Below are 27,776 nucleotides of genomic sequence, written 5' to 3' on the forward strand. Positions count from 1 at the left end.
GGATCAAACCCACGACCTCCCGCATCTGAGGCGGACGCTCTAACCACTAGGCCACCGGAGCGGTAGTTATATTAATCAGTATAGCTATAATCATACATAACAGTTATATTAATCAGTATAGCTATAATCATACATAAGAGTTATATCAAACAGTATAGCTATAATCATACACAACAGTTGTATTAATCAGTATAGCTATAATCATATATAACAGTTGTATCAATCAGTATAGCTGTAATCATATATAACAGTTATATCAATCAGTAATGCTATAATCATATATAACAGTTATATTAATCAGTATAGCTATAATCATATATAACAGTTATATTAATCAGTATAGCTATAATCATACATAACAGTTGTATCAATCAGTATAGCTTTAATCATACATAACAGTTATATTAATCAGTATAGCTATAATCATACATAACAGTTGTATCAATCATTATAGCTATAATCATACATATCATACATAACAGTTATATCAATCAGTATAGCTATAATCATACATAACAGTTATATTAATCAGTATAACTATAATCATACATAACAGTTATATCAATCAGTATAGCTATAATCATACATAACAGTTATATATGATTATAGCTATACTGTTTGATATAACTGTTATGTATGATTATAGCTATACTGATTAAAATAACTGTTATGTATGATTATAGCTATACTGATTGATACAACTGTTATGTATGATTATAGCTATACTGATTAATATAACTGTTATGTTTGATTATATCAATACTGATTAATATAACTGATAACTGTTATGTATGATTATAGCAATACTGATTGATATAACTGTTATGTATGATTATAGCTATACTGATTAATATAACTGTTATATATGGTTATAGCTATACTGATTAATATAACTGTTATGTTTGATTATAGCTATATTGATTGATATAACTGTTATGTATGATTATAGTTATATTGATTGATATAACTGTTATGTATGATTATAACTATACTGATTAATATAACTGTTATGTATGATTATAGCTATACTGATTAATATCACTGTTATGTATGATTATAGCTATACTAATTAATATAACTTATGTATGAATTAAGTGATTTCTGTCCTTTCACATATCAGTCACGAGTAGTGATGGTGTGATTTAACTTGACAAAAGAAAATGAAACTTTCCTTATCCGTGCTAAGACATTGACAAGAGGAATCTATTACCACCATTGCTAGTAATAGAGACCTTGGCCCACAACTCAACTGCAACGTTGTCTATTATTAAAGATTACATCATACGCCGTCTTCAGCTTGAGAACGACCAGATTGCTGAAGATGAACGACTAATCAGACAATATCGGGAAGATACAGAGAAGAAGAGAAAGCAAATAGAGGAGCTAAAAACAACGTAATTTGGACCTTTTTATCATTTCTCCTTTAATCAATTTCCTCCATTGATAGTTGGAGCCATGATAGCTCAGTGGTTAGCATGCCAGACCCATGACCAAAAAGGTGTTGGTTAGAATCCTACAATTACACCAGCTTTGGTAAGCTGCAGTGATGCATCTTTTGACAAGTTGCTGGATTCCAGTTACCTAAATAACCTGCTTATACTTCTGTGCCGTAAAGCACCAAGCAAACGATGGATACTGGTGGAAGAATTAATGCTTTATGTTTGAGTTGGTGGACTTCATGTAGAAATATTGTCCATGTTTACTATGCATTGTACTTTAAAAAAATGATTTTGGGATGGACAGTTGAACACATGTGCAAGGAGATGGATGGACTAGCAAACAGGGCAATTTTCTAATGCTTCTTCCCACTTTTGATGATGCAATTATTGTGAAATTTCTCTGTCAAATAAATTACCTGATCATATTACATTAGGATAACTTTTTCTGCTACCTCCAAATCCAGCCCTCTAGGAAGGATTAAAATTGTCTTTCTGTCCAGAGATTATATGGACAAAGGGAAGCAACACTTACAGATTAACTCCCCTATTAATGACTAGATGGCCACCATGATACATGGGTGTACCATTTTTTTACATTCACTGTCATGCTATAAAGATGTTGTCCATAAAATCCCATGAGTCTTTTAAAGTTTAAATTATCCATCTTTTATTTTCAGTGGTAGGTTAGTCAAATTATTGTTCTGTATGGTGCAGTGTTGTTGTTGTTGTAGAGTTTAACGCCAGTTTTTCAGCACACGAAAGGCTATACATGGCAGCCAGTATTAATGGTGGAGGAAGAACCTGGGAAATCCCCAGAAAGAACCACCAACCCTCGAGAAGCTACTGGCAAGCTTTCTCACATACCCACATTGGCCGAATCCGAGACTCGAACCTACGCAGAGATGAGATGGCAGTGATCCCAAATGGAGAGCGCTTTAGACCACTCGGCCACTCGGGGCCCCTCAATATGGTGCATACATTGTTTTGTGAATTAGAGTGTATTTTTCATATTTTCTGTAATTAATGTAGCGCTCTTTGTTATCACTTTTTTTTATCACATATGATTTTGATTGGTTGTTGTTGTTGTAGGGTTTAATGCCATTTTTCAGCACACGATAGACTATACACAGCGGCCAGTATTAATGGTGGAGGAAAAACCACCGACCCTTGAGAAGCTACTGGCAAGTTTTCTCACATACCCACATTGGCCGAATCCAAGACTTGAACCCACGCGGACAGAGGTGAGATGGCAGTGATCCGTAACAAATGTATTTATGGAATACAGTAGAGTTCACATGAAAGGAAACTCGAGAGCCAAGTAAAATTCTTTAAAGAGACACGTTTAGAGACTAAGATTTGGTGACAATACATTTCAACGAAAATACACAAGTGTACTGGGAATTGGTTTAGTTTACAAGGGAGACATTTTCAGAGTTTGGCAGAGGGTCATTTTCCTTTGTACATATTTCATGGATTGAAAGGGAAGATAATGGGAAAGAGGTATAGAAGATTGGGAAAGTGGTCAGATTTCTAGAATAGAAAATTGGGAAAGGGGTTGGATTGCCGGAACAGTAAAATGATTATTCATTGAAGATTTAAGTCCAAGGTATGTAACAAGAATGGAATCCACAAAAATTGGTATCTGTTGATAATGACAGTGAAATTCATTACTTTTAAAGATAGTGCAAATTTTGGTGAGTTTACAGTATACTACAAGTCGTGACTATTAAGGCTGCATGAATTCTGTCCAGTTTCTGGAAATAAATGTCTTCTTCATAATATGTGTTGACAAAAAAATATAATTATTAAAAAGTACACCATTGTTACTCTCAAAAATAAGTGAATTCACTGTAAACATTATTATTAGACATGATATTTAAGTAGAACTATTTATATCCTTAGACTTGTTATATTATTGGAATTAGTATTTTATTGGCATTATTTACAGCCTTAGACTGGTTACATTATTAGACTTGTTAATTATAATTATTCACAGACTTAGACTGGTTACATTATTAGACTTGTTAATTTATTAGAATTATTTACAACCTTAGACTGGTTACATTATTAGACATGTTATTTTATAAGAATTATTTACAACCTTAGACTGGTTACATTATTAGACATGCTATTTTATAAGAATTATTTACAACCTTAGACTGGTTACATTATTAGACATGTTATTTTATAAGAATTATTTACAGCCTTGGACTGGTTACATTATTAGACATGTTATTTTATAAGAATTATTTACAACCTTAGACTGGTTACATTATTAGACATATTATTTTATAAGAATTATTTACTGCCTTGGACTGGTTACATTATTAGACATGTTATTTTATAAGAATTATTTACAACCTTAGACTGGTTACATTATTAGACATGTTATTTTATGAAAGAATTATTTACAGCCTTAGACTGGTTACATTATTAGACTTGTTAATTTATTATAATTATTCACAGACTTAGACTGGTTACATTATTAGACTTGTTAATTTATTAGAATTATTTACAACCTTAGACTGGTTACATTATTAGACATGTTATTTTATAAGAATTATTTACAACCTTAGACTGGTTACATTATTAGACATGTTATTTTATAAGAATTATTTGCAACCTTAGACTGGTTACATTATTAGACATGTTATTTTATAAGAATTATTTACAGCCTTGGACTGGTTACATTATTAGACTTATTGTTTTATTAGAATTATTCACAGACTTAGACTGGTTACATTATTAGACTTGTTAATTTATTAGAATTATTTAAAGCCAGATCAGTAGCAGAAACTTTATTTTATTACAAGAAGAATATTAAAATTTTGTTGACACTAGAAAGGTACCTTTTCATATACAAGTGATCTTTTTTTTTCAGGGCCAAAATTTTCCAGAACAGCAAGTGTAGTATTTGTAGTCATCCATTAGAACTTCCCTCTGTTCACTTCCTGTGTGAACCTCATTCATTCCATCAGCAGTAAGTATTCACTCAAAACACACACACTCTTTCCAGCCCTTTACCATTCTTCTGATTTCCCATAAGATTTACAATAAAGACAATGTCAGATGTGGAAATCGTACTCATTAAGTCATGGGGGTCCATCCGTTTAGTAAGTATGAATGGATGAGATAGGGGGATTTGGATATTTTTTACATATTGGGGACAGTGATTAAGACCATGTAGTTTGTACTAACATTCTACAATGTATATTATAACTACTATAAGTAAAACTTATCCAACAACAAAACCTATAATATTTGAAGACTTTCTTGTTTGTTTGAAACACTACCACTTTAAAATCAGTAAGCATCAAGGATATAAAAATGCATAAAACTTTCACCAATTTATACTTTCTAACCTGATTGTCACCAGGGGTCCCCTAACACTGTCAGTGTGTTGTTGTTTCAGAACCAGCTGATACTGGCAATGTAAATGAGCAAAAACATATGCACCAGAGAGGGGGTTGAGAAAAGTACTCCATGCAACAAGGGGGAGGGGGTTGAAAATAGTTAATTTTTTGCGTGCATACTAACTGGCTGGGGCCTAGCCCTGTTGATCAGAAATTCAGCATTAATTTAGAGCACATAGATTTTTATTGCTTCAGGAAAGATTCCCTCAGTAAATAAAGCTTTGTTGTCAATGTATTTGATATTACCTTTGTAGCAAGTTTTCTACTGTTCTTAGGTGTTTGGAGAGCTATGCAGAAAATGATACAGAATGTCCAGTCTGCCTGCCAGAAAACAGGTAAAAGACAATATGTCCAGTCTGTCTGCCACAAAAATGGATAATGAACTATGTCCACTCCAATTATAAATCATTTCCTATGCCGATTGTGTGTCATTTTAAATCTTTTTTTTTCATTGCACAAGTGTTTATCATGTTGAAAGTCTAAAAAATATCCTGAATGAGTTGGGAATGAATATTATGAAGTCTTTAACATTTTGACGAGCACAAGAGATGTGGTATTATGAAATTACAAATTCATTGCTTAGCAAACAAAGAAAACATAGACCATGCACAAAATGGGCTGACACATCAGGGTCTGTTTATTGTTTGTACTGACTACTCCAGTCAAACTGCACAGACCTAGATCTGCCAGTGCATGATGCAGTTGGACTTGACTTATAAGCAGATATGTACAGTATCCATAAAAATATACTGGGATATAGGTGAGGTCAACTAGTACAATGGGATCCATGACAACACCCATGATATATCAGGAAGTGTCTTATAATGTGTGACTTTGTAAAGGGATCCATGACAACACCCGTGCTATATCAGGACTGAGTTATATTGATAGACTTTGTAAAGGGATACATGACAACACCCATGTTATATCAAGACTGAGCTATATTGGGACTTTTTAATGGGATTCATGACAACACCCATGTTTTATCAGGACTGAGTTATATTGATAGACCTTTTAATGGAATCCTTGACAACACCCATGTTATATCAAGACTGAGCTATATTGAGACTTTTTTTAATGGGATCCATGACAATACCCATGTTTTATCAGGACTGAGTTATATTGATAGAATATTTTAAAGAGATCCATGACAACACCTATGTTATATCAAGACTGAGTTATATTGATAGACTTTGTAAAGGGATCCATGACAATACCCATGTTATATCAGAGGGTGTCTTATAATGAATGACTTTGTAAAGGGATCCATGACAACACCCATGTTATATCAGGACTGTGTTATATTGATATACTTTTTAATGAGATCCATGACAACACCTATGTTATATCAAGACTGAGTTATATTGATAGACTTTGTAAAGGGATCCATGACAATACCCATGTTATATCAGAGGGTGTCTTATAATGAATGACTTTGTAAAGGGATCCATGACAACACCCATGTTATATCAGGACTGTGTTATATTGATATACTTTTTAATGGGATCCATGACATCACCCATGTTATATCAAGACTGAGTTCTATTGATATAATTTTTATTGGGATCCATGACAATACCCATGAAATATCAGATGGTGTCTTACAGTGAATGACTTTATAAAGGGATCCATGACAACACCCATGTTATATCAGAGAGTGTCTTATAATGAGTGGCTTTGTAAAGGGATCCATGACAACACCCATATTCTATTAGCACTGAGTTATAATGATATAATTTGTATTGGGATCCATGACAACACCCATGTTATAACAGGAATGTGTTATATTGATAGACTTTTTAATGGGATCCATGACAACACCCATGTTATATCAGGCACTGAGTTATATTGATAGATTTTTTAATGGGATCCATGACAACACCCATGTTATATCAGGCACTGAGTTATATTGATATATGTTTTTAATGGGATCCATGACAACACCCATGTTGTATCAGGCACTGAGTTATATTGATAGACGTTTTAATGGGACCCATAACAATACCCATGTTATATCAGGCACTGTTTTATTGAGTGATTTTGTAATGGGATCAATGAGAATAACCATTCTATAACAGGGACTGTGTTATATTGAGTGTCTTTTTAGTGGGATCCATGATAATACCCATGTTATATCAGGGACTGTGTTATATTTTAGGTACTTTATAATGGGGTAATACCCATGTTATAGCAGGGACTATGTTATATTGAGATGCTTTATACTGAGGGTCCATTGTACTTATAATAAAGATGACAGAAATGGCATTTGTGGCAAAAATATTTACATTTTTATTAAACAACCAATTTAGCAACGACATAAATTTCTGAATCCCACCAATCAAAATTATTCTCTGTATTGTGAAACTGAACATGTAATATGATGTATTTATGATTGATGATATTCAATGAGATACACATTATACATCATCTTTTCATTATAGAAGGTGTATTGAAATATAAAGTGTATTGTATAGAAGGTGTATTGTGGTTGCTAAAACATGCATGTCATCCCCACACTATGGAACCAGAAAGTATATCCTTAATTAAAAATAATAACAAAGTTCTAATATTGCGGCCTCATGCTTCAGTAGATTAATTGATACAGAAGTAAATATTACCTGATAGAGATCTGGTTCAGCTTGTGTAAATAGTACCTGCTACAAATCAGATTCAGTTGGTGTATGGTGTATTCTTGTAGGGCATTCAAATATCTTTTCAGGAAAATAATGGACATCATACGGGCACAAGAGCAGAGTAAAGATCTACACGAATCATTCCATAATCAGGTATGAAAATCAATGGCCCGTCTGCAGTGAATAGGGGGAGAAAAAGAAAACCATTTGGAAAATAAAGTTATCCCAAAGTGAAAGCCTTTAGCCAATTGAACTGTTTTCCATTCATCCCTCCCTTTACCTATGATGACATGTCCTGAAGTTTGCAATCATACATGTGTACCCTTACAATTAGGACTTTAATCTATGTTCATTCTTGAGACCTATAGTATATTGTCATCATTTTTATCAGACTTTTTACTAAGCTAATATAGACCACTCTGGTGACCTAGCGGTTAGAGCATCCACCTCGGATGTGGTAGGTCGCAGGCTTGAACCCCGGCCAAGTCATACCAAAGACTTACAAAAATGGTACTTACAGCTGCCTCACTTGGTGCTCAGCATTAAGGAGTTAGTGTTAGGACTGGTTGGCCTGGTGTCAGGATAATGTGACTAGGTGGGACATTATGCAACATGTCTGCAGCATGATGCCCTCTGTGCTCGACATCACAATAAACAGCCACAATGCAGACATTGTTTGACATTCCAAATCACACACACACACACACACACACACACACACATAATAAGCTAATATCTTAAAGTATATATATTACAGCAGAATACAGATGTGTTTGGTTTCATGTTTTACTGTACAGCAACACATTCAAAGCTGTATTATGATGATGCAAGTAGAGTACTATGTCATGCATGTGCTTTTCAAATGCTTTGTAACAAATGAATTCATAAGGAGAAAACTTCTTGCAGTAATCAGCCTGTTCATTTACTTGCAGTTGGAGAGATCACAAGATGGCTTCTCAGTTGTTGCAGATTACTTTGGCAGAGGAGTATTCAATAAGGTAATCTTTGATCATCAGGTTGTCTGCATTATTAATCCTTGATGGTCAGGTTGTCTACATTATTAATCCCTGCTGGTCAGGTTGTCAACATTATTAATCCCAGCTGGTCAGGTTGTCTACATTATTAATCCCTGCTGTTTCGGTTGTCTACATTATTAATCCCTGCTGGTCAGGTTGTCTACATTATTAATTCTTTATGGTCAAGTTGTCTACATTATTAATCCCTGCTGGTCAGGTTGTCTACATTATTAATCCCTGCTGGTCAGGTTGTCTACATTATTAATCCCTGCTGATTAGGTTGTCTACATTATTAATCCCTGCTGGTGAGGTTGTCTACATTATTAATCCCAGCTGGTCAGGTTGTCTGCATTATTAATCCCTGCTGGCCAGGTTGTCTACATTATTAATCCTTGCTGGTCAGGGTGTCTACATTATTAATCCCAGCTGGTCAGGTTGTCTACATTATTAATCCTTGCTGGTCAGGTTGTCTACATTATTAATCCCTGCTGTTTAGGTTGTCTACATTATTAATCCCTGCTGGTCAGGGTGTCTACATTATTAATCCCTGCTGGTCAGGTTGTCTACATTATTAATCCCTGCTGGTCAGGTTGTCTACATTATTAATCCCTGCTGTTTAGGTTGTCTACATTATTAATCCCTGCTGGTCAGGTTGTCTACATTATTAATCCCAGCTGGTCAGGGTGTCTACATTATTAATCCCTGCTGGTCAGGTTGTCTACATTATTAATCCTTGCTGGTCAGGTTGTCTACATTATTAATCCTTGATGGTCAGGTTGTCTACATTATTAATCCCTGCTGGTGAGGTTGTCTACATTATTAATCCCTGCTGGTGAGGTTGTCTACATTATTAATCCCTGCTGGCCAGGTTGTCTACATTATTAATCCTTGCTGGTCAGGGTGTCTACATTATTAATGCCAGCTGGTCAGGTTGTCTACATTATTAATCCCTGCTGGTCAGGTTGTCTACATTATTAATCCTTCCTGGTCAGGTTGTCTACATTATTAATCCCTGCTGTTTAGGTTGTCTACATTATTAATCCCTGCTGGTGAGGTTGTCTACATTATTAATCCCAGCTGGTCAGGTTGTCTGCATTATTAATCCCTGCTGGCCAGGTTGTCTACATTATTAATCCTTGCTGGTCAGGGTGTCTACATTATTAATCCCAGCTGGTCAGGTTGTCTACATTATTAATCCTTGCTGGTCAGGTTGTCTACATTATTAATCCCTGCTGTTTAGGTTGTCTACATTATTAATCCCTGCTGGTCAGGGTGTCTACATTATTAATCCCTGCTGGTCAGGTTGTCTACATTATTAATCCCTGCTGGTCAGGTTGTCTACATTATTAATCCCTGCTGTTTAGGTTGTCTACATTATTAATCCCTGCTGGTCAGGTTGTCTACATTATTAATCCCAGCTGGTCAGGGTGTCTACATTATTAATCCCTGCTGGTCAGGTTGTCTACATTATTAATCCTTGCTGGTCAGGTTGTCTACATTATTAATCCTTGATGGTCAGGTTGTCTACATTATTAATCCCTGCTGGTGAGGTTGTCTACATTATTAATCCCTGCTGGTGAGGTTGTCTACATTATTAATCCCTGCTGGCCAGGTTGTCTACATTATTAATCCTTGCTGGTCAGGGTGTCTACATTATTAATGCCAGCTGGTCAGGTTGTCTACATTATTAATCCCTGCTGGTCAGGTTGTCTACATTATTAATCCTTCCTGGTCAGGTTGTCTACATTATTAATCCCTGCTGTTTAGGTTGTCTACATTATTAATCCCTGCTGGTCAGGGTGTCTACATTATTAATCCCAGCTGGTCAGGTTGTCTACATTATTAATCCCTGCTGGTCAGGTTGTCTACATTATTAATCCCTGCTGTTTAGGTTGTCTACATTATTAATCCCTGCTGGTCAGGTTGTCTATATTATTAATCCCAGCTGGTCAGGGTGTCTACATTATTAATCCCTGCTGGTCAGGGTGTCTACATTATTAATCCTTGCTGGTCAGGTTGTCTACATTATTAATCCTTGCTGGTCAGGTTATCTGTGTTATTAATCCTTGCTGGTCAGGTTGTCTGCATTATTAATCCCTGCTGGTCAGGTTGTCTACGTTATTAATCCTTGCTGGTCAGGTTGTCTACATTATTAATCCTTGCTGGTTGTTGTCTGCATTATTAAAGATGTAAGTGCGGCTTCATTAAAACCAATAGTAGCATCAGCTGTTTAACTCAAATCTTAGATATCTTTAATGATTCCAGGGACTTAAACAACTCTTGTTACAATATAAATTAAATTCCAATTTTAAAAAGAAAAACATGTCTCTTTATCATGCAGAATGCACAAATAAAAAGATGTGGCAGAACAATTTTTGTTACAATTTGTATTGTTTTTTCAAGATTCAAGTCACTCTTGTTGTGTTCACAGTTCCCATTTCAAAATGCAATTATGGTTGCAACAAACCAGCCTTTTTTTTGCCAATCCTGATCTTTTAATCATTAAAGTTGTAACAAAAAATAGGGAAGGCTGATCAACACTGAAGTTATCTTTGGTTTTGGTTACAGCATCTTTTCAGTTGTAAATATAGCATTGTTGCTAATATGAAACAGTGTGTCAGTTAGTTTGTGAGAACAAAATGACTGCTTAATTTTGAACATTATTCCATTTGAATAATTATATATCTAATTCTACACAGATATATATAACTACACCCTATTATTTACTTTGTGTCAGTAGTAGAATTGTAAAGTTTCAGTTACATGAATTTAACAATTTAATTTTTTTTACAATATATGGAAATTTTTCAGGAAATTTCCCATGTATTCAGCATGGCTTAAAGTATCATATAAATTTGTTTTCATTGACAAGGTTTTGATAATCACAAGGCCCAGCTTTATCTATCCCATTTCAGTGATAAAATGTTTAGGGAAATATATAGAAGTAATTATTTTTGTTATTACTACAAATTCATTATTTTCATGTGGTACCAGTTTTCATAGGGTACCAATTTTAGTAATTTTCCCAGTTATGATGAGCCACAAATTAAAACTCCAGTTTTCTTGAGACTGTTCCAGTGGCCTTGTGGTTAGAGTGTCCACCTTGGATGCGAGAGGTTGTGGGTTCGATCCCCGTCCAAGTCATACCAAAGAATTTCAAAAATGGTAGTAACAGCTGCCTTGTTTGGCGCTCAGCATTTAGAGGTTAGTGTTAGGACTGGTCGGCCCGGTGTCAGGATAATGTGACTGGGTGGGACATCATGCTACACGTCTGCAGCATGATGCTCCAGTGCAAGACATCACTATAAACTGCCACACTGCAGACATCGTAGCGATATGACCAAACAATTGTGAAAGCTACATTAAAAATCCAAATCAGACACCAATTTTCTTTGGGTGTCAGTTTTCAAGAGCTACCGGTTTTCATGTGGTCTCAGTTTTAGTGAAATTTATGGTTATAAGCCACTAATTTAAAACTCCAATTTTTTGGGTATACCTATTGTAGCGAATTATTTTATATACAATAAACTACAAATTTGAAACAACTATTATAAAGGGGTTCTTGTTTTTTCTTAGGATACTAATTTTCATGAGGTACCAATTGTCATTGATTTCATGATTTGTAGACACAACAGTACTCCTCAATAAGAAGTGGTCAATAGTCTTTTTCCTCCATAACTATGAAAATTTAAACCCACATAAAAGATGTGAACATGTCGTAATTTTTAATTGTCATTGGCTCTTGAACAATTTTTTTTTTACCCCTGACTCTCCTGTAGGGTGGTATGCTGTAAGGTGTAGAAAACACCAACTCTTGTACATGCCTGAAGTGGGGATTAAACCTAGAAACCTAGAGGTGCAAAGTGAGGGTTGTTACCCTAAAAGTATTTTTTTATAACAGTAGCACATTGTTTTATTGCACATAAAGTTTGCAGCTTTGTCAGAATTTAGTTTTTGTCTTCATTCTTTTGCAGGTCACAGTGATCACAGATTCAAATGCTAGATTCAGTGCATCACCACCTGGTCGGAATTTATCTTCACAGTTCACCTAGCATTGTTATGTAACTAGTAGACCATGTTCTCATTGTAAAGTTCAAAATTATTTTCAACTACTTTAGCTATCTGAACTGACGGATCAACAGGGTCATCTCTTTGAAGCCTCTATGTAAATGAACAAGAGCAGGGATTGAAAATTAATCATGCAGGTTGAGACATGATTTAACCATTGCTATTCCAGGGACAGGGCATGGGGTAAATTTGTTGGAGCATTCATTCCCCGCAAGCACTCATCCCTGGATTGAGCGAGTTTTCTTGTCACCATTATTTCTGTTATTTTTAAAATACATTACGCTTTGCCACTACACTATTTACATTTTTATTTTTAAAAAACACAAGTACTTAATGCAGTCTTACTAATAACATGGGTTAAAAAATGTGTAGTGTGAGGACTGTGATCAAGTTTACATAGAATCTTATATCGGTATATAATAAGAGTCAAGGATGGTACCTTTGCTCCAAGCCCCCAAGGGTATTCATATTTAGTGACACTTTTAAGTGGTCGATGCATCAGTTTATTGTGGATATATTTTCCTTTTCAATAAGTCTTTAGGAGCAAGACCAGTGAGACGTTAAGAGCCACAGAATGTTTAAATTGTTTGATTTCTATGCTTATTTTCAGGACTGTCCAGCTGTATTGATGCATTATCCTGTCAATGCTAAGGTGCCATCGAATATTTCCATTAGTATCTATTACTTTTCAACAAAACGGTGTTGCTAACTTACATTTGAAAGAAACATTCCAAAAGCATTTCCACCATTTCCACAAAAATTTGCTGTTGTAATCCCTTTGGCACAACACTATTCTAATCCTCTCGACAGCCTGGAAGATACCAGTATCCCACATGAGTTTGATGTTAAATTGTGTTAATATTATACCCTGTATGTAATAAGACTTTATATAGGGTGTGAAATAAGAGAAAACAAATGTTAACACTATATCAAGTACCTGTGCAATATCCTGGGGTAAGTGGAGCACTGTCGGATAAGATGAAAAAACTGACCAAATTTTGACATTCTCTGACTCCTCACAGGTCTAACCCTTAAAGGTGCTTTGATAATGGGAACATTTCTCCACAATAAAATGACACCTACATTAATGAGAAGTATCACTGTAAAAATGCAAATGTTATTTTGAAATCAAGGACTATGACACTGCAATTTCTTAAAGTATGTATATAAATCTTTTCTCTTACTTATATCTGTCTAAAGGGTCATGCATTCAAAAGGACTTGAAACCCTTTTCCTTACTGATACATATTTTCATGATTTTATCTATTTTGATGTCATGTTGGTATTAGGCAATTGCACAAAATATGGTCAACATCCTTTATGACCTTTCCTAGACAAGAAGCAAAGGCAATTGAAAATTGATGCATGCTAACTGTTAAGCAGTGTTGATTATCAGTACTTGAGGGCAGACAATGCATACAGATTTATTCTCAAGGTACATCCGCTCAGTCCACAGACGAGTAGGTAATGTTTTATTTGGCATTTACTCTTTTTGCTTGGTTGGAATGAGAACAGGCAGTTTTACTGAGCTGCCAAGAGGGAAATAATGCTGTCAGACAAAGCACAGAGAAACATAATTTGTTTTAACTTGGCATATTGCCATCCATTTTCTGTATTGGCTTTTATAGAGAATTGTGGATGGCTGTAAGAAGACTGATCAGTGTTAGACTAAGATTACTGACTAGTTACAGTAGGCAAAGACAGAGATATTTTTATAAATGTAGCCATGAACTTAGGACTGAATGTTTTATTAAATGCACAATTACATTCACCCACACGTATGTATTAGACATGGACAGAAAAAAACAGTAATGTAAATGTATGTACATTATAGAAATCTGCATTCACGTGTATAAGTTTTTTTAAAATGATTGTTGATAGTTATATTGATTCTGTTAGATATAAATGTTTTAGTATGAATTGTAAATAATGCTGAATAGATGAGGCACTGTTGTTGTTGTAAGGTTTAATGCCATTTTTCAGCACACGATAGGCTATACATGGCTGCCTGTATTAATGGTGGAGGAAGAACCTGGGAAACCCCCAGAAAGAATCGCCGACCCACGAGAAGCTACTGGCAAGCTTTCTCACATACCCACATTAGTTGAATCCTAGACTTGAACCCATGCAGACGTGAGATGGCAGTGATCCATAACAGAGAGCACTTGAGACCACTCGGGCCACTGGTGGGGTACTGTACTTTAAAACATTTATTTCCTCAAAGACATTAAAGTGAATAATATATTAATTATGTATTATGTGTTAATTGTTTATGAAATTTTGTGTTAATTGGTTATGAAATTATGTGTTTATGTAATTACCAAGAGTATATATTGTACACTCGTGTAAAGAGCTCAGGCTCAGGACTGGCAGATAAGGTTTGATTCAGATGTCATCACACAACAGGCTGGCAGATAAGGTCTGATTCAGATGTCATCACACAACAGGCTGGCAGATAAGGTCTGATTCAGATGTCATCACACAACAGGACTGGCAGATTAGGTTTGATTCAGATGTCATCACACAACAGGCTGGCAGATTAGGTTTGATTCAGATGTCATCACACAGCAGGACTGGCAGATTAGGTTTGATTCAGATGTCATCACACAACAGGACTGGCAGATTAGGTTTGATTCAGATGTCATCACACAACATGACTGGCAGAATAGGTTTGATTCAGATGTCATCACACAACAGGCTGGCAGATTAGGTTTGATTCAGATGTCATCACACAACAGGCTGGCAGATTAGGTTTGATCACACAACAGGCTGGCAGAATAGGTTTGATTCAGATGTCATCACACAACAGGCTGGCAGATTAGGTTTGATTCAGATGTCATCACACAACAAGCTGTCAGATAAGTTTCTTTTTTGTTCTAAAGGTATGGGCTGGCGTATCATGTTCTACACCGTTTATTTGAAATTCTCGCTAGAATGAACAGCTAGGACCAACCTTGTATTCTCAAAACATTTGGAACAATAGCCTGAAGATCAGTGCCAAACCTTTGATAATCTACAACTTTAATTGGAATGAAGCCATAACCACAAAACTTTTAGGTTTTACTTGCCTTGTGTCTCTACTAGAATCATAAATTTCCTTGACATTGTTACACTATTGGGATTTTGCTGCTGCTGTTGGAATGCTTGATATTTATGCCAAATCAGACAACTTCAAAGCTTAAGGATACTGGAAGACATCATGCTTATCAATCCATGGGTTAAGAATTCTTTAAAACAGTATGCTTATTATGCTTGCCATGCATTGTTGTACAGTTGTTGTTAGCAATGTTTTGCAACATTAAATTTATTACTTTTCATGTTTTAGATATGTGAAATAATATTGACAAACAGTGAAAGATGAGGGGAGATATAAAAAAAAATCACACAGGGAGGTCAAAAAGTCAAAACAAGGGTAGGTAAAAATAAATACTGTTTGAAAGATTTACACTCCGATTTGTTGCAACTTTAAGTTTTATGAATTGTCATAAGAAAGTTTTTATTTTAACTCATTTAGCTGGAATTAAATTTATCCTCGTTTCAGTTATACACCCCTTATAGCTTTTCAGATGTACATTCCCTGTCACTTTTCTTTGAAAATATGTAGTCTTTGAGAAATGCCATTGTATTATTATGTACCTGTGATAATTTTCAACACACCTTATTTTGATTTGAGATCTTATTTTGTTTGCATTATATTTGTATTTAACTTGATTCATTGAGCTACTGAAAGAATACAAGTTTTTTGTTTGAATCAAATTATGTATGTATGATGCAGTCTATTAATTCCAATCAAATTTTCTTTTAGCAGCCAGTGGTGACTTTACACAGACTGCACACTTACGGGGGGATGGGGGATAAAGAGAGAGAGAGAGAGAGAGATAGCTACATTAACACAACCTTTTATTGTAGATCTAAAAGTGTACATACAAATTAAAAAGACATTAATTCTCCATACATTGAAAATATCTATGAAAATAAACTCACTCCACATATGGCAAGTATGCAGAGGTTGAATAAAAGCATTAATGCATCCATTTCTTCTTCTTTTCCCTCATTCTGCCTATTTTTTTTACCTTGCAATACCATGGGTTTGTCTCATCTGATATCTTTATTGAAAGACCTTCAGTTATAAACATTTACCATGGCTAAATTTAAAGAGACAGCAATCCACGTTTTTTAAAGACTGATTTACAATATCCGACTACTGCCTAAAACGTACAAACTTAGTTGCCGAGTTTGGTCCTTGAAACCTAAACTGTTTCAAGGAAATGGGTTAACCCAATGAGGGATATAAAAAAAACCCAAATGTTTTTGGGAAACTTTCAAGGTCAATAGATTGAAAATGTTTAGATGGATTTGCATTTATGTTTATTCCTGTAAACAGTATCACAATGATGCAGAAAATGATTTCATACTTTTAAAAAAGTACATTGCATCTTTATACATACTTCTAATGTGATGTATATTTACTTGTAAATATCCATATAGTTAAGTTTTTTAATATTTCTTGATACTGTGTTATGACTCTGTCTTAAAATGTGTGACTGAAGGTAAGACACCAACAGTTTAAGTAACGTTCAAGAATTTATTTCCCTATAAAACAACATTTTTTAAAAGACCCCATATTGTTAATTAAATCCCAAATAATCTTAAATGTCCTATCACAAGTCCAAAGTACAGAATGTTCTGACTGTATTCCAATAATCTTGAATGTTTATTATGTGCCACAATCATGCAACTTGGAATGCCTTTAAATGAGTTCTCAATAATCCCAATATAGCACTTGAGTCCAAAAAGTCAATGAGTGCTTTGTAATTCCAATGAAAAATTGAAATAAATAATTCTTCTAGAATTGTACCTGAACACAACTACAAAATTCTGATCATAGATTCCTGAAGGTTAATATGAAACAAGAATAAAAAATTGTTTACTAAATCCCTTTTATATATAGAAATTAACATGTCATGTGATGTAATAGATTTCCATTGGAAAAACTCACTAACTTGTAAAGAATGTCACGTCTTGAACTCAAATTCAAGTAACATCTTGGTTACTTCCTCCACTCATTACTAATGTCAGATAGGCAAAACTCTGACCCACAATTAAAAAAATTAAACATACAATAAGATAAACACAACAACTGAAAATATGATTTAAATACACCCCATCCCAACAAAGTAACATTAAAATGCCAGGAAAAGGGAACTTTTAAGGAATTATATTATTTCAAGTGTTCAACATCATCTTCTTAAAAACCACCCGAGTCTGAGGAAAATTCCAGAAGTGATCTCAAATATATTAAAGATGTTTGCAGTTTTTATTAAATAATTTTTTAAATATTATTTTAATTATTAACTTTTATTTAATTAAAGCTATTGAATCTGCAATTCACTACTGACTTTGAGAAGTCCCCTCTGACTTAATTGTTTCTGAAATCATGAAAAATAGTTACATCTAAAAAAAAGTGTCCAGAAACAAAGCACACTTGCTGTTCACTTTACAGTATATGTTGGCATGTGTGGTTAGCCTGCTCCTTGTTACTGACATTATTATTATTATTGCTGTTGATGCTGGTGTTTCCCTGAGGTTTGTACTGTTCTTATAATGCTATGTTTGTTTTGTTGATGTTGTCATTGTTGGTACTGTTGTGATTGGAATCATCCAGATCATTTAGGACTATTTAACTGGAATCATCCAGATTATTGAAGACTATTTAACTGAGATCATCCAAATCATTAAAGACTATTTAACTAAAATCATCCAAATCATTAAAGGCTATAAACTGGGATCAGCCAAATCATTAAAGACTATTGACTGGGATCATCCAAATCATTAAAAACTGTTGACTGGGATCAGCCAAATCATTAAAGACTGTTGACTGGCATCATCCAAATCATTAAAGACTATTTAACTGAGATCATCCAAATCATTAAAGACTATTAACTGGGATCATCCAAATCATTAAAGGCTATTGACTGGGATCATCCAAATCATTAAAGACTATTAACTGGGATCATCCAAATCATTAAAGGCTATTGACTGGGATCATCCAAATCATTAAAGACTACTGACTGGGATCATCCAAATCATTAAAGGCTATTAACTGGGATCATCCAAATCATTAAAGACTGTTGACTGGGATCAGCCAAATCATTAAAGGCTATTGACTGGGATCATCCAAATCATTAAAAACTGTTGACTGGGATCAGTCAAATCATTAAAGACTGTTGACTGGGATCATCCAAATCATTAAAGACTATTGACTGGGATCATCCAATCATTATAGGGTATTAACTGGGATCATTCAAATCATTAAAAGCTATTAACTATGATCATCCAAATCATTAAAAACTATTTAACTTGGATTATTTTACATTGGTGTGGTATAATAACTTTATGTAATATGATGTTTACTCAGTCAAAACTTGAAAACTTGTTTACATTTGATAGTACTTATTAAAAAGAATGAATGCAAATAACAGCAACATTTTCATTAAACAAATTGTCTGTTAATTGTTTCTAAATAATTATGAAAAGATTACATTTATTTCCTGACAAAACACGTAGATATAACCTTGTTAATGACAAGGCCACTTGTTGTCTCTGTCACACTTGAACATAGGAATGTAACCATATATAGAATATTTAAAGTTTATCACACAACAACGCACATACACACATCTGGACCATTTTCATGTAATGATCACATTCAGTGAAAATTTTAAAAATTATTAGCAGCCTTCATATAGTATCATCTATTCATGTCATTCATCTTTAAATGGTAGTCATTCAGAAAGAAAACATACACAGATAAAGCAATATAAACAGCAGTGGATTTACACAACAACATATGATGTGAATTCATGTATTATTCTGGGTATTAATTCTGGGGATTTGGCAAGCAAGGACATTTTCAGCAGCACTTAAATTAGGATACCCTGCAAATAGTAAAAGGGATCATTTTCTATTGACAGTTGGATCCTCTCATCCTGAAAAAAGGATTCTTTTGTACTGAATGGTGGATCTCTTGTATTGACAAGAGGATCCTCTTGTATTGACAGGTGAATTCTTTTACACTGGTAAAGGGGTCCTTTTGTATTGATGGATTCATTTATATTGACATGTACTGCAGAAGTTTTGTTTTGGGTTTAATGCCATTTCTCATGGTTTTAATACCATTTCTCAGAGTAAGATAGGCTATGCATGACAGTAAATGTAACTGGTGGAGGAAGAACCCGAGGAAAACCTGGTAAGAACCAACGACCCACAAGGAAGCTTGCTAAGACAGAGACTCAAACCAACACAGAGGTGAAATGGTAGTGACTGGTAAAGGCGAGCACTTTAGACCATATGGATGAGCCCCTATAAAATAATAATGAGGATATTTGTATAGCGCTTAATCTTTAGAAGCACTAAGCACTTCACAACATTAGACAACACCTATAAGATAAAAAACATAATGATATGATTATAAAAACAAACACCATGAAGTTAGAAAACATAAAAAAACCATGTTGAGAATATTTAAGATAGGAAACATTATTAGGTCTTTAAGTTTGTTCTTGCAGTCGAAATAAGTGAGTTTTGAGAGCACTCTTGAATGGGATCAGTGTGTCTTTGTGTCTAAGTTCAGTGGGCAATTCATTCCACGTTGCTGGGCCCTGGTATGCAAAAGAACGATGTCCATATGACTTTGTTTTCATAGTGGGAATGTTGACAGATTATTTTATACTGATACGTGGACCACTATTTTGTTGTGTTCTTCAAAATGAATAACTCCGGAATAAAAATGAATTCACAGAATACTGTTGCACTATGATTCAAATATTTGGTTATTAACATAAAAAAGTTGCTACTGCAGGCTTAATACAATGAAATTGTGCACGTTGCATAGATCTCAATGGATAAAAAAAAAACTTGCAGAGCTCTTTAAATTACAATACAGAGATTACCTGATCTCACCCATTACATTGCAGATTACCTGATCTCATTCATTACAATGCAGAGATTACCTGATCTCACCCATTACATTGCAGAGATTACCTAATCTCAGCCATTACATTGCAGAGATTACCTGATCTCACCCATTACACTGCAGAGATTACCTGATCTCGTTCATTACACTGCAGAGATTACCTGAGCTCACCCATTACATTGCAGAGATTACCTGATTTCAGTCATGAAAATAACTGATAATGAGATAATTATCATTGGTTCCCTTTATTTGATAGACATGTATTGATAGATAATAAAAACTTGTGAAAATGATAAATTTGTGCATCAGCAATTTCAAGATTCTTCAGAGTAATTGTAACTGGAAACATCAACCAATGCCATAAGATCATATTAATATAAGATAATATTAACTAATACCATAAGATAATATTAACTAATACCATAAGATAATATTAACCAATACCATAATATAATATTAACCAATATCATAGGATAATATTAACTAATGCCATAAGTTAACATTACCCAATACCATAGGAAAATTAACCAATACCATGCATCAACCAATGCCATTGGATAATATCAACCAATGCCATAAGTTAACAATACCCAATACCATCAGATAACATCAACCAATGCAATAACATCAACCAATGTCATAGATTAACATTACCTAATGCCATAGGATAACATTATCAAATGCAACATGATAGCCGTCAGAATTGAAGTCTTGACAGAAAATGAATAAAGCATCAACTTAAAAATAGTCCAGTCTGCTGAAGAAATAATCCAGTCAAAGTGTGTCATTTAAAGGTCGTTGTACTGAGTAAGCAGCCTGATGCTTCCTGATACTCAGAGTAAATCATAGAAGTAGTCCAGTCCTTGCCCCACTTCCCATATTGAAATGCCTACTCCAAGTGAACGGGCAAGCTGTAGTCTCAGGTTAATGGACATTAGGGTAGGATAATACACAATATGGCTACCTATTCCAGTTCTGAAATAAAAAAAAGTGTGCTATAAATATCTGCTTAAATACCAGTTAGTAAGAACTTTCAAGCTGTCTCAACTGCAATTATCTTGTAGCTGAAATACTTGTCTTCAATATATATGATTACATTAGATTAAGTATTTTTTTCAGGTTAGTCTGGAATATCAATATGCTTCTTTCTTTTTGTGTGGTTACAAGCAGAATATTTAAACTGAATTAGAAAAAAGAAATGTTACTGATATTTTTGTGCAAATATACACAAAACACTGCATAAAGAAATATATAAAGTAAACAGCTGACATTATGGGATACCTTATAAAATCTTTATCTCTTTTCATGTGCAAACCATTACATATGAACACAAAAAGAAAATTTGCAAGTTCAGAGTGATTAATAGACTATTTTCATCTCATGGGTGAAAAACTAGTACTTTCAGAAATGGCTTCACTCATGAAAATACCTTTTCACCAACTTGATGAAATGTGCCCATTATTCATTTGATACAAGCTAATCTCCTAATATATTTATTGAACGACTTTTATATAAGAACAACATTTTAATGACAACAAACATTTCAAGAAATCTGCAATAAGTTGTTTTTTCTATCCTTCTGTTCCTATTGACTGCCAGTCCTGAAACCATCCCATATATTCTTGAGAAATTCCAGCATAATTAAATTAAAAGAAATTTTTGATATAAGTTGGAGTTATATTTACAATGTCTTTAATGCAGTTAGAAATAATTGGCCATGGCCTTTCACCTTGGGAATTAGTGACCATGACCTTTCACCCTGGGAATTACTGTTCAGATGGAAAAGCATCATACATGTTAAGGGCTTTTGATCTCAGAAATTACAGTTGTTCAGATGCTATAGCACTCGTATAGTTCAGGGCTTTGACCTGGGCAATTACAGTTCAGATGGCAGAACATAAGACATGCTCTGGGCCTCTGACCTGGGGAATTAGAATAGTTGAGATGGCAGGGCATCGGACTTGCTCACAAGCCACAAAAGCTAAAAAAAACCTCTGTCTAGACCTCTGACCTTAAAATCAATTTTGCTGTGCAGTGCTATCAACTTGTTCACTGGAATGCAACCAAATACTAAGAATGATCAAAATCCACTAATATATTACAAGCCACCTGTATATATACAAGTCACTATTTATGAGCTCAGTGAAGAATCAAAAACAATCGATGACCTCTGGCTTGACCCAAAGGTCAATTGGGCCTGGTTTTCAAAATTAAAAAACATGGATATATTGATGGTCATATCCTGACATTCCAAAATATGTAATAAGTGTTTTAGTGGAAAGCATGTTATGACTAGAGATCAAAATGAGTAATGGCAACATTATTTTTCTGTTGACCACTGTAATGCTATTTATGCAGTCCGGTAAGCACCAACTTCATTTTGTTCATGAAAATCAACCATGTAAAGATTTTCAAGATGGCCATAAAGGCAGGCATTTTGAAGATTGGATAAGAATCATTTTAATATTTGAACAACTAAATATTGCAAGAAAGAAGTGCCAAATGAAAAAATGTGTTGGTAATACCATCCATTTAGGAGGAGCAGTGATAATGAGGTAGTCAATATGACCATCATGAAAGTCATGCGAGTGGTCAAATTGGCATCAATTTGTATCGTGGACTAGCTACATTAATTACAAAGTATTTGAGTGAAAACCTAATGTTCATGCAACCATCTGGTAAGGAAGGTAGCAATAATAAGGAACATAAGACAACTGCTAAGTTGAAGGTCAGATCAGCATTATTTTCATTTAAGACCATCTTCACGTCAAAAAATGTATTTTGATGAAGGCCCCACTTAGGACCATGTTCATGTCAAAAATGTATTTTGATGAAAACCCCATGTTGAGAATGTCTGGATGTTTTGGGTTGAATGACATTTCTCAGCACAAGATAAGCTATAAAATGGCAGCCAAGGAAAAGCCCAGGAAAATGCCAGTATGAACCAACAACCCTCAGGAAACTATCTCTGTGTTTTTCATCTGTTTTTAGAAGTGCATTCAGCTTCTACTTTTCACTTTGATCTATCATTTCATATGGTTTTCACTCTTTTGGAATGAAAAAGAAATGCATTTTACAAAAGTCTATTTTTAAGTTTTCTAGTTTTAAAGAGAGATAACTAGAATTTTTGTATCTTGTTTTATAAAAGTGTGTGTAATGAAATAGCAAATGCATATAAGACAGCACTGATTTTTATGTTAAACTAAAATATATCTTCAATTGTAATAAGCCTAAAAAAATAGCTGTAGAATATTTGTCAGCAAAGTTTTTTTACGAATTTCCTTTATATAAAGACCATAGAGATCCAACAAAGAGTGATGGTGTAAATCAAATCAACACTAGTTGTTTTTATGTCAGCATCAACAACAAAAATATCAGTTTGCAAGGAGTACAAAACCGTCAGTTAGTATAAAGAATCTTATGATGGATTTTAGTGATGGCTTAAAAATATTCATGAAACAGATTTGTGCTTCATTCCATTTTTGTTATCATTTAGTATTCTGCATTTTTGTTTTGCTAAAAATGAATTCATCATTTTTATTTGCAATCATTCTGCATTTCAGTTCTGTTCATTATGCATCCATGTTTGTTTCACCTATTGTTATCACATTTTTTATTTCTATATGGAGTATCAATATATATTTCACAAGGTTAAAAAGTGCAATATCAATACATGGAATATCAAACATATCACACAGAGTTATCAAATGTCAGATCAATTCATGGAGTATCAGAGAAAGAGTTACAAAATATCATATTAAGAATAATTGTAAAATGAACAATATATGAGCTTATTCCTCTTCAAAGAGGGCAAATTAGCATAAAATTCTTACATGACTTCAAAGAGAGGGAATTATCATAAAAATATTACATGACTTTAAAGAGAGGTAACTATCATACAAATATTACATGACTTTAAAGAGAGGTCATTAGCATAAAAATCTTACATGACTTTAAAGAGAGGAAATTAGCATAAAATTCTTACATGACTTTAAAGAGAGGGAATTAGCATAAAAGAGATCATTAGCATAAAAATATTACATGACTTTAACGAGAGGGAATTAGCATAAAAATATTACATGACTTTAAAGACAGGAAATTAGCATAAAAATCTTACATGACTTTAAAGAGAGGTCATTAGCATAAAAATCTTACATGACTTTAAAAAGAGGTCATTATCATAAAAATCTCAAATGATTTTAAAGAGAGGAAATTAGCATAAAAATCTTACATGACTTTAAACAGAGGTCATTAGCATAAAAATATTACATGACTTTAAAGAGAGGGAATTAGCATAAAAGAAAGGTCATTAGCATAAATATGTTACATGATTTTAAAGAGAGGAAATTAGCATAAAATTCTTACATGACTTCAAAGAGAGGTAATTACCATAAAAATCTTACATGACTTTAAAGAGAGGGAATCAGCATAAAAAATATTACACAAATGATTTGTACTTACAAATATTCAAAAGCATGTTCTGCAACAGATTTTTCCCATTTAAGTTTTGGCTTGTATTTCTTCAAAATTTCCAGATACCTGCAATCAGTGAATTATAATTTTAAACCTCATATGTAACTTTTAAATATTGTTTTTATATTAAATGAAACTTGAATACAGTGAACAATGCACCCATTAGAAGCCTAGCAGATTTACCAACCTTCTACTTTTGCTACTTTTAAACTGAAACACTGCAGCTAACATTTGTTGGAATTGTTGCACTGACCCAGCTTTGTAATTTTGATTTCAAGTTGAATGTATGTTGCACTGACCCAGCCTTGTAATTCTTATTTCAAGTTGAATGTATGTTGCACTGACCCAGCCTTGTAATTCTTATTTCAAGTTGAATGTATGTTGCACTGACCCAGCCTTGTAATTCTGATTTTGAGTTGACCATATGTTGCACTCACCCAGCCTTGTAATTTTGATTTCAAGTTGACTGTATGTTGCATTGCCCCAACCCTGTAATTTTGATTTTGAGAAGACTGCTTCAAATGAAAACGTGAATGTTGTTTGCAGGAGGGTTCTGAAACTAATCTAAACCACACTTAACATCTGTGTACACATTGTGTGAACAGGCAAATCACATAAATTCCATCTTTGCATCTACAGTTAAATGTACGTAAAGTAATAAGAACCACTCAGGACAAGCTAACAGTAAGATTGACTGTCTTCATATACAGGTAACATAGGTAGTTATTACAAGTGTACAAGAATTTGACCCAAATGTGAAAATGTTACACATTTAAAAATTCTGAATGATTGTGTTTTTAGTTTTGTGCGTCTCTGCCAGAACTATACTAGAATAGAAAAAAATAGAACTATATTGGAACAGATTGAAAAGTAGGACTTTGTTCAATAAGGCCAGTATCAGGTTAGTGCTAAGGCAACAATTCAACTTTACAGGCTGCCAGTGAACGGTGCTAATTTTACAATGGTGCTAGACTGCCAGTGAATGGTACTAATTTTACAATGGTGCTAGACTGCCAGTGAATGGTACTAATTTTACAATGGTGCTAGACTGCCAGTGAATGGTGCTAGATTGCTAGTGAATGGTGCCAAGTTTACAATGGTTCTAGACTGCCAGTGAATGGTGCCAAGTTTACAATGGTGCTAGACTGCCAGTGAATGGTGCCATGTTTACAATGGTGCCAGATTGATAGTGAATGGTGCCAAATTTGCAATGGTGCTACTGAATAGGCTGCCAGCATATGGTGTGAGGTTAACAATTCTATTATACAGGTTAACTAGAAATTTAAAAGTCTGCCTTACTCATTGTAACCCTAACTAGAAAATTAAGTCTTCCATAATGAATGTAACCCTACCTTGAAATGAAAAGGTCTTCCTTACTGAATGTAACCCTACCTAGAAATGAAAAGGTCTTCCTTACTGAATGTAACCCTACCTAGAAATGAAAAGGTCTTCCTTACTGAATGTAACCCTACCTAGAAATGAAAAGGTCTTTCTTACTGAATGTAACCCTACCTAGAAATGAAAAGGTCTTCCTTACTGAATGTAACCCTACCTAGAAATGAAAAGGTCTTTCTTACTGAATGTAACCCTACCTAGAAATGAAAAGGTCTTCCTTACTGAATGTAACCCTACCTAGAAATGAAAAGATCTTCCTGACAATATAAACATATCTAGAAATGAAAAGGTCTTCCTTACTGAATGTAACCCTACCTAGAAATGAAAAGGCCTTCCTTGATAAATGTAACCCAACCTAAAAATGAAAAGGTCTTCCTGACCAAATGTAACCCAGCTAGAAATCAAAAGGCCTTCCTTACGGAATGTAACCCTACCTGGAAATGAAAAGGCCTTCCTTGATGAATGTAATCCAACCTAGAAATGAAAAGGTCTTCCTGACTGAATGTAACCCAGCTAGAAATGAAAAGGGTCTTCCTGACTTAATGTAGCCCTACCTAGAAATGAAAAGGTCTTCCTGGCTGAATGTAATCATACCTAGAAATGAAAAGGCCTTCCTTACTGAATGTAACCCTATCGAGAAATGAAAAGATCTTTCTGACCGAATGTAACCCAGCTAGAAATGAAAAGGTCTTCCTGACTTAATGTAGCCCTACCTAGAAATGAAAAGGTCCTCCTGGCTGAATGTAATCATACCTAGAAATGAAAAGGCCTTCCTTAGTGAATGTAACCCTATCGAGAAATGAAAAGATCATCCCGACCGAATGTAACCCTACTTAGAAATTAAAAGGTCTTCCTAACTGAATGTAACCCAGCTAGAAATGAAAAGGCCTTCGTTACTGAATATAACCCTATCGAGAAATGAAAAGATCTTCCTGACTTAATCCCTACCTAGAAATTAAAAGGTCTTCCTGACTGAATGTAATGCAACTAGAAATGAAAAGGCCTTCCTTACTGAATGTAACCCTTCATTCAAATGAAAAGATCTTCCTGACTGAATGTAACTACCTAGAAATGAAAAGACCTTCCTGACTGAATGTAGCCCTAAATTCAAATGAAAAGGTCTTCCTGACTGAATGTAACCCAACTAGAAATGAAGAGGTCTTCCTGACTGAATGTAGCCCTACATTCAAATGAAAAGGTCTTCCTGACTGAATGTAGCCCTACATTCAAATGAAAAGGTCTTCCTTACTGAATTTAACCCTACATTCAAAGGTCTTTATTACTGAAAATAGCCCCAACCTGAAACAAAAACATTTTCCTTACTGAACATAGCCCAAATATGAATGTAAATGGTGTTTTAATTA

General features: G+C 34.2%; 2 protein-coding genes across 4 annotated transcripts in view; one reads left to right on the forward strand and one right to left on the reverse strand.

Moving 5' to 3' along the window:
• The window catches only part of LOC149788863 (vacuolar protein sorting-associated protein 11 homolog), an 80,166-nt gene extending 63,563 nt beyond the window's left edge, over positions 1-16,603 (forward strand). The window contains exons 23-29 of one of the 2 annotated variants that reach the window (XR_016424269.1): positions 1,187-1,394; positions 4,321-4,419; positions 5,128-5,187; positions 7,572-7,638; positions 8,418-8,483; positions 12,476-15,071; positions 15,113-16,603. Coding sequence is in view for 1 of the 2 variants with exons in the window: in XM_089974978.1 (XP_089831104.1) it covers positions 1,187-1,394; positions 4,321-4,419; positions 5,128-5,187; positions 7,572-7,638; positions 8,418-8,483; positions 12,476-12,553 (578 nt within the window). In the remaining variant the exon portion in view is untranslated. Of the gene's footprint in view, positions 1-1,186; positions 1,395-4,320; positions 4,420-5,127; positions 5,188-7,571; positions 7,639-8,417; positions 8,484-12,475 lie in introns of both variants that reach the window. The other variant, XM_089974978.1, reaches the window with a different exon arrangement.
• The window catches only part of LOC149788864 (chitinase domain-containing protein 1-like), a 55,634-nt gene continuing 44,310 nt past the window's right edge, over positions 16,453-27,776 (reverse strand). Inside the window, exons 11-13 of one of the 2 annotated variants that reach the window (XR_016424270.1) lie at positions 25,006-25,083; positions 20,706-21,519; positions 16,453-20,612 (exon numbers count right to left, since the gene is read on the reverse strand). Coding sequence is in view for 1 of the 2 variants with exons in the window: in XM_089974979.1 (XP_089831105.1) it covers positions 21,378-21,519; positions 25,006-25,083 (220 nt within the window). In the remaining variant the exon portion in view is untranslated. Of the gene's footprint in view, positions 21,520-25,005; positions 25,084-27,776 lie in introns of both variants that reach the window. The other variant, XM_089974979.1, reaches the window with a different exon arrangement.

This window comes from Sinohyriopsis cumingii, chromosome 11 (genome assembly GCF_028554795.1).
Source record: "Sinohyriopsis cumingii isolate HCF-2022 chromosome 11, ASM2855479v2, whole genome shotgun sequence".
NCBI lineage: Eukaryota > Metazoa > Mollusca > Bivalvia > Unionida > Unionidae > Sinohyriopsis > Sinohyriopsis cumingii.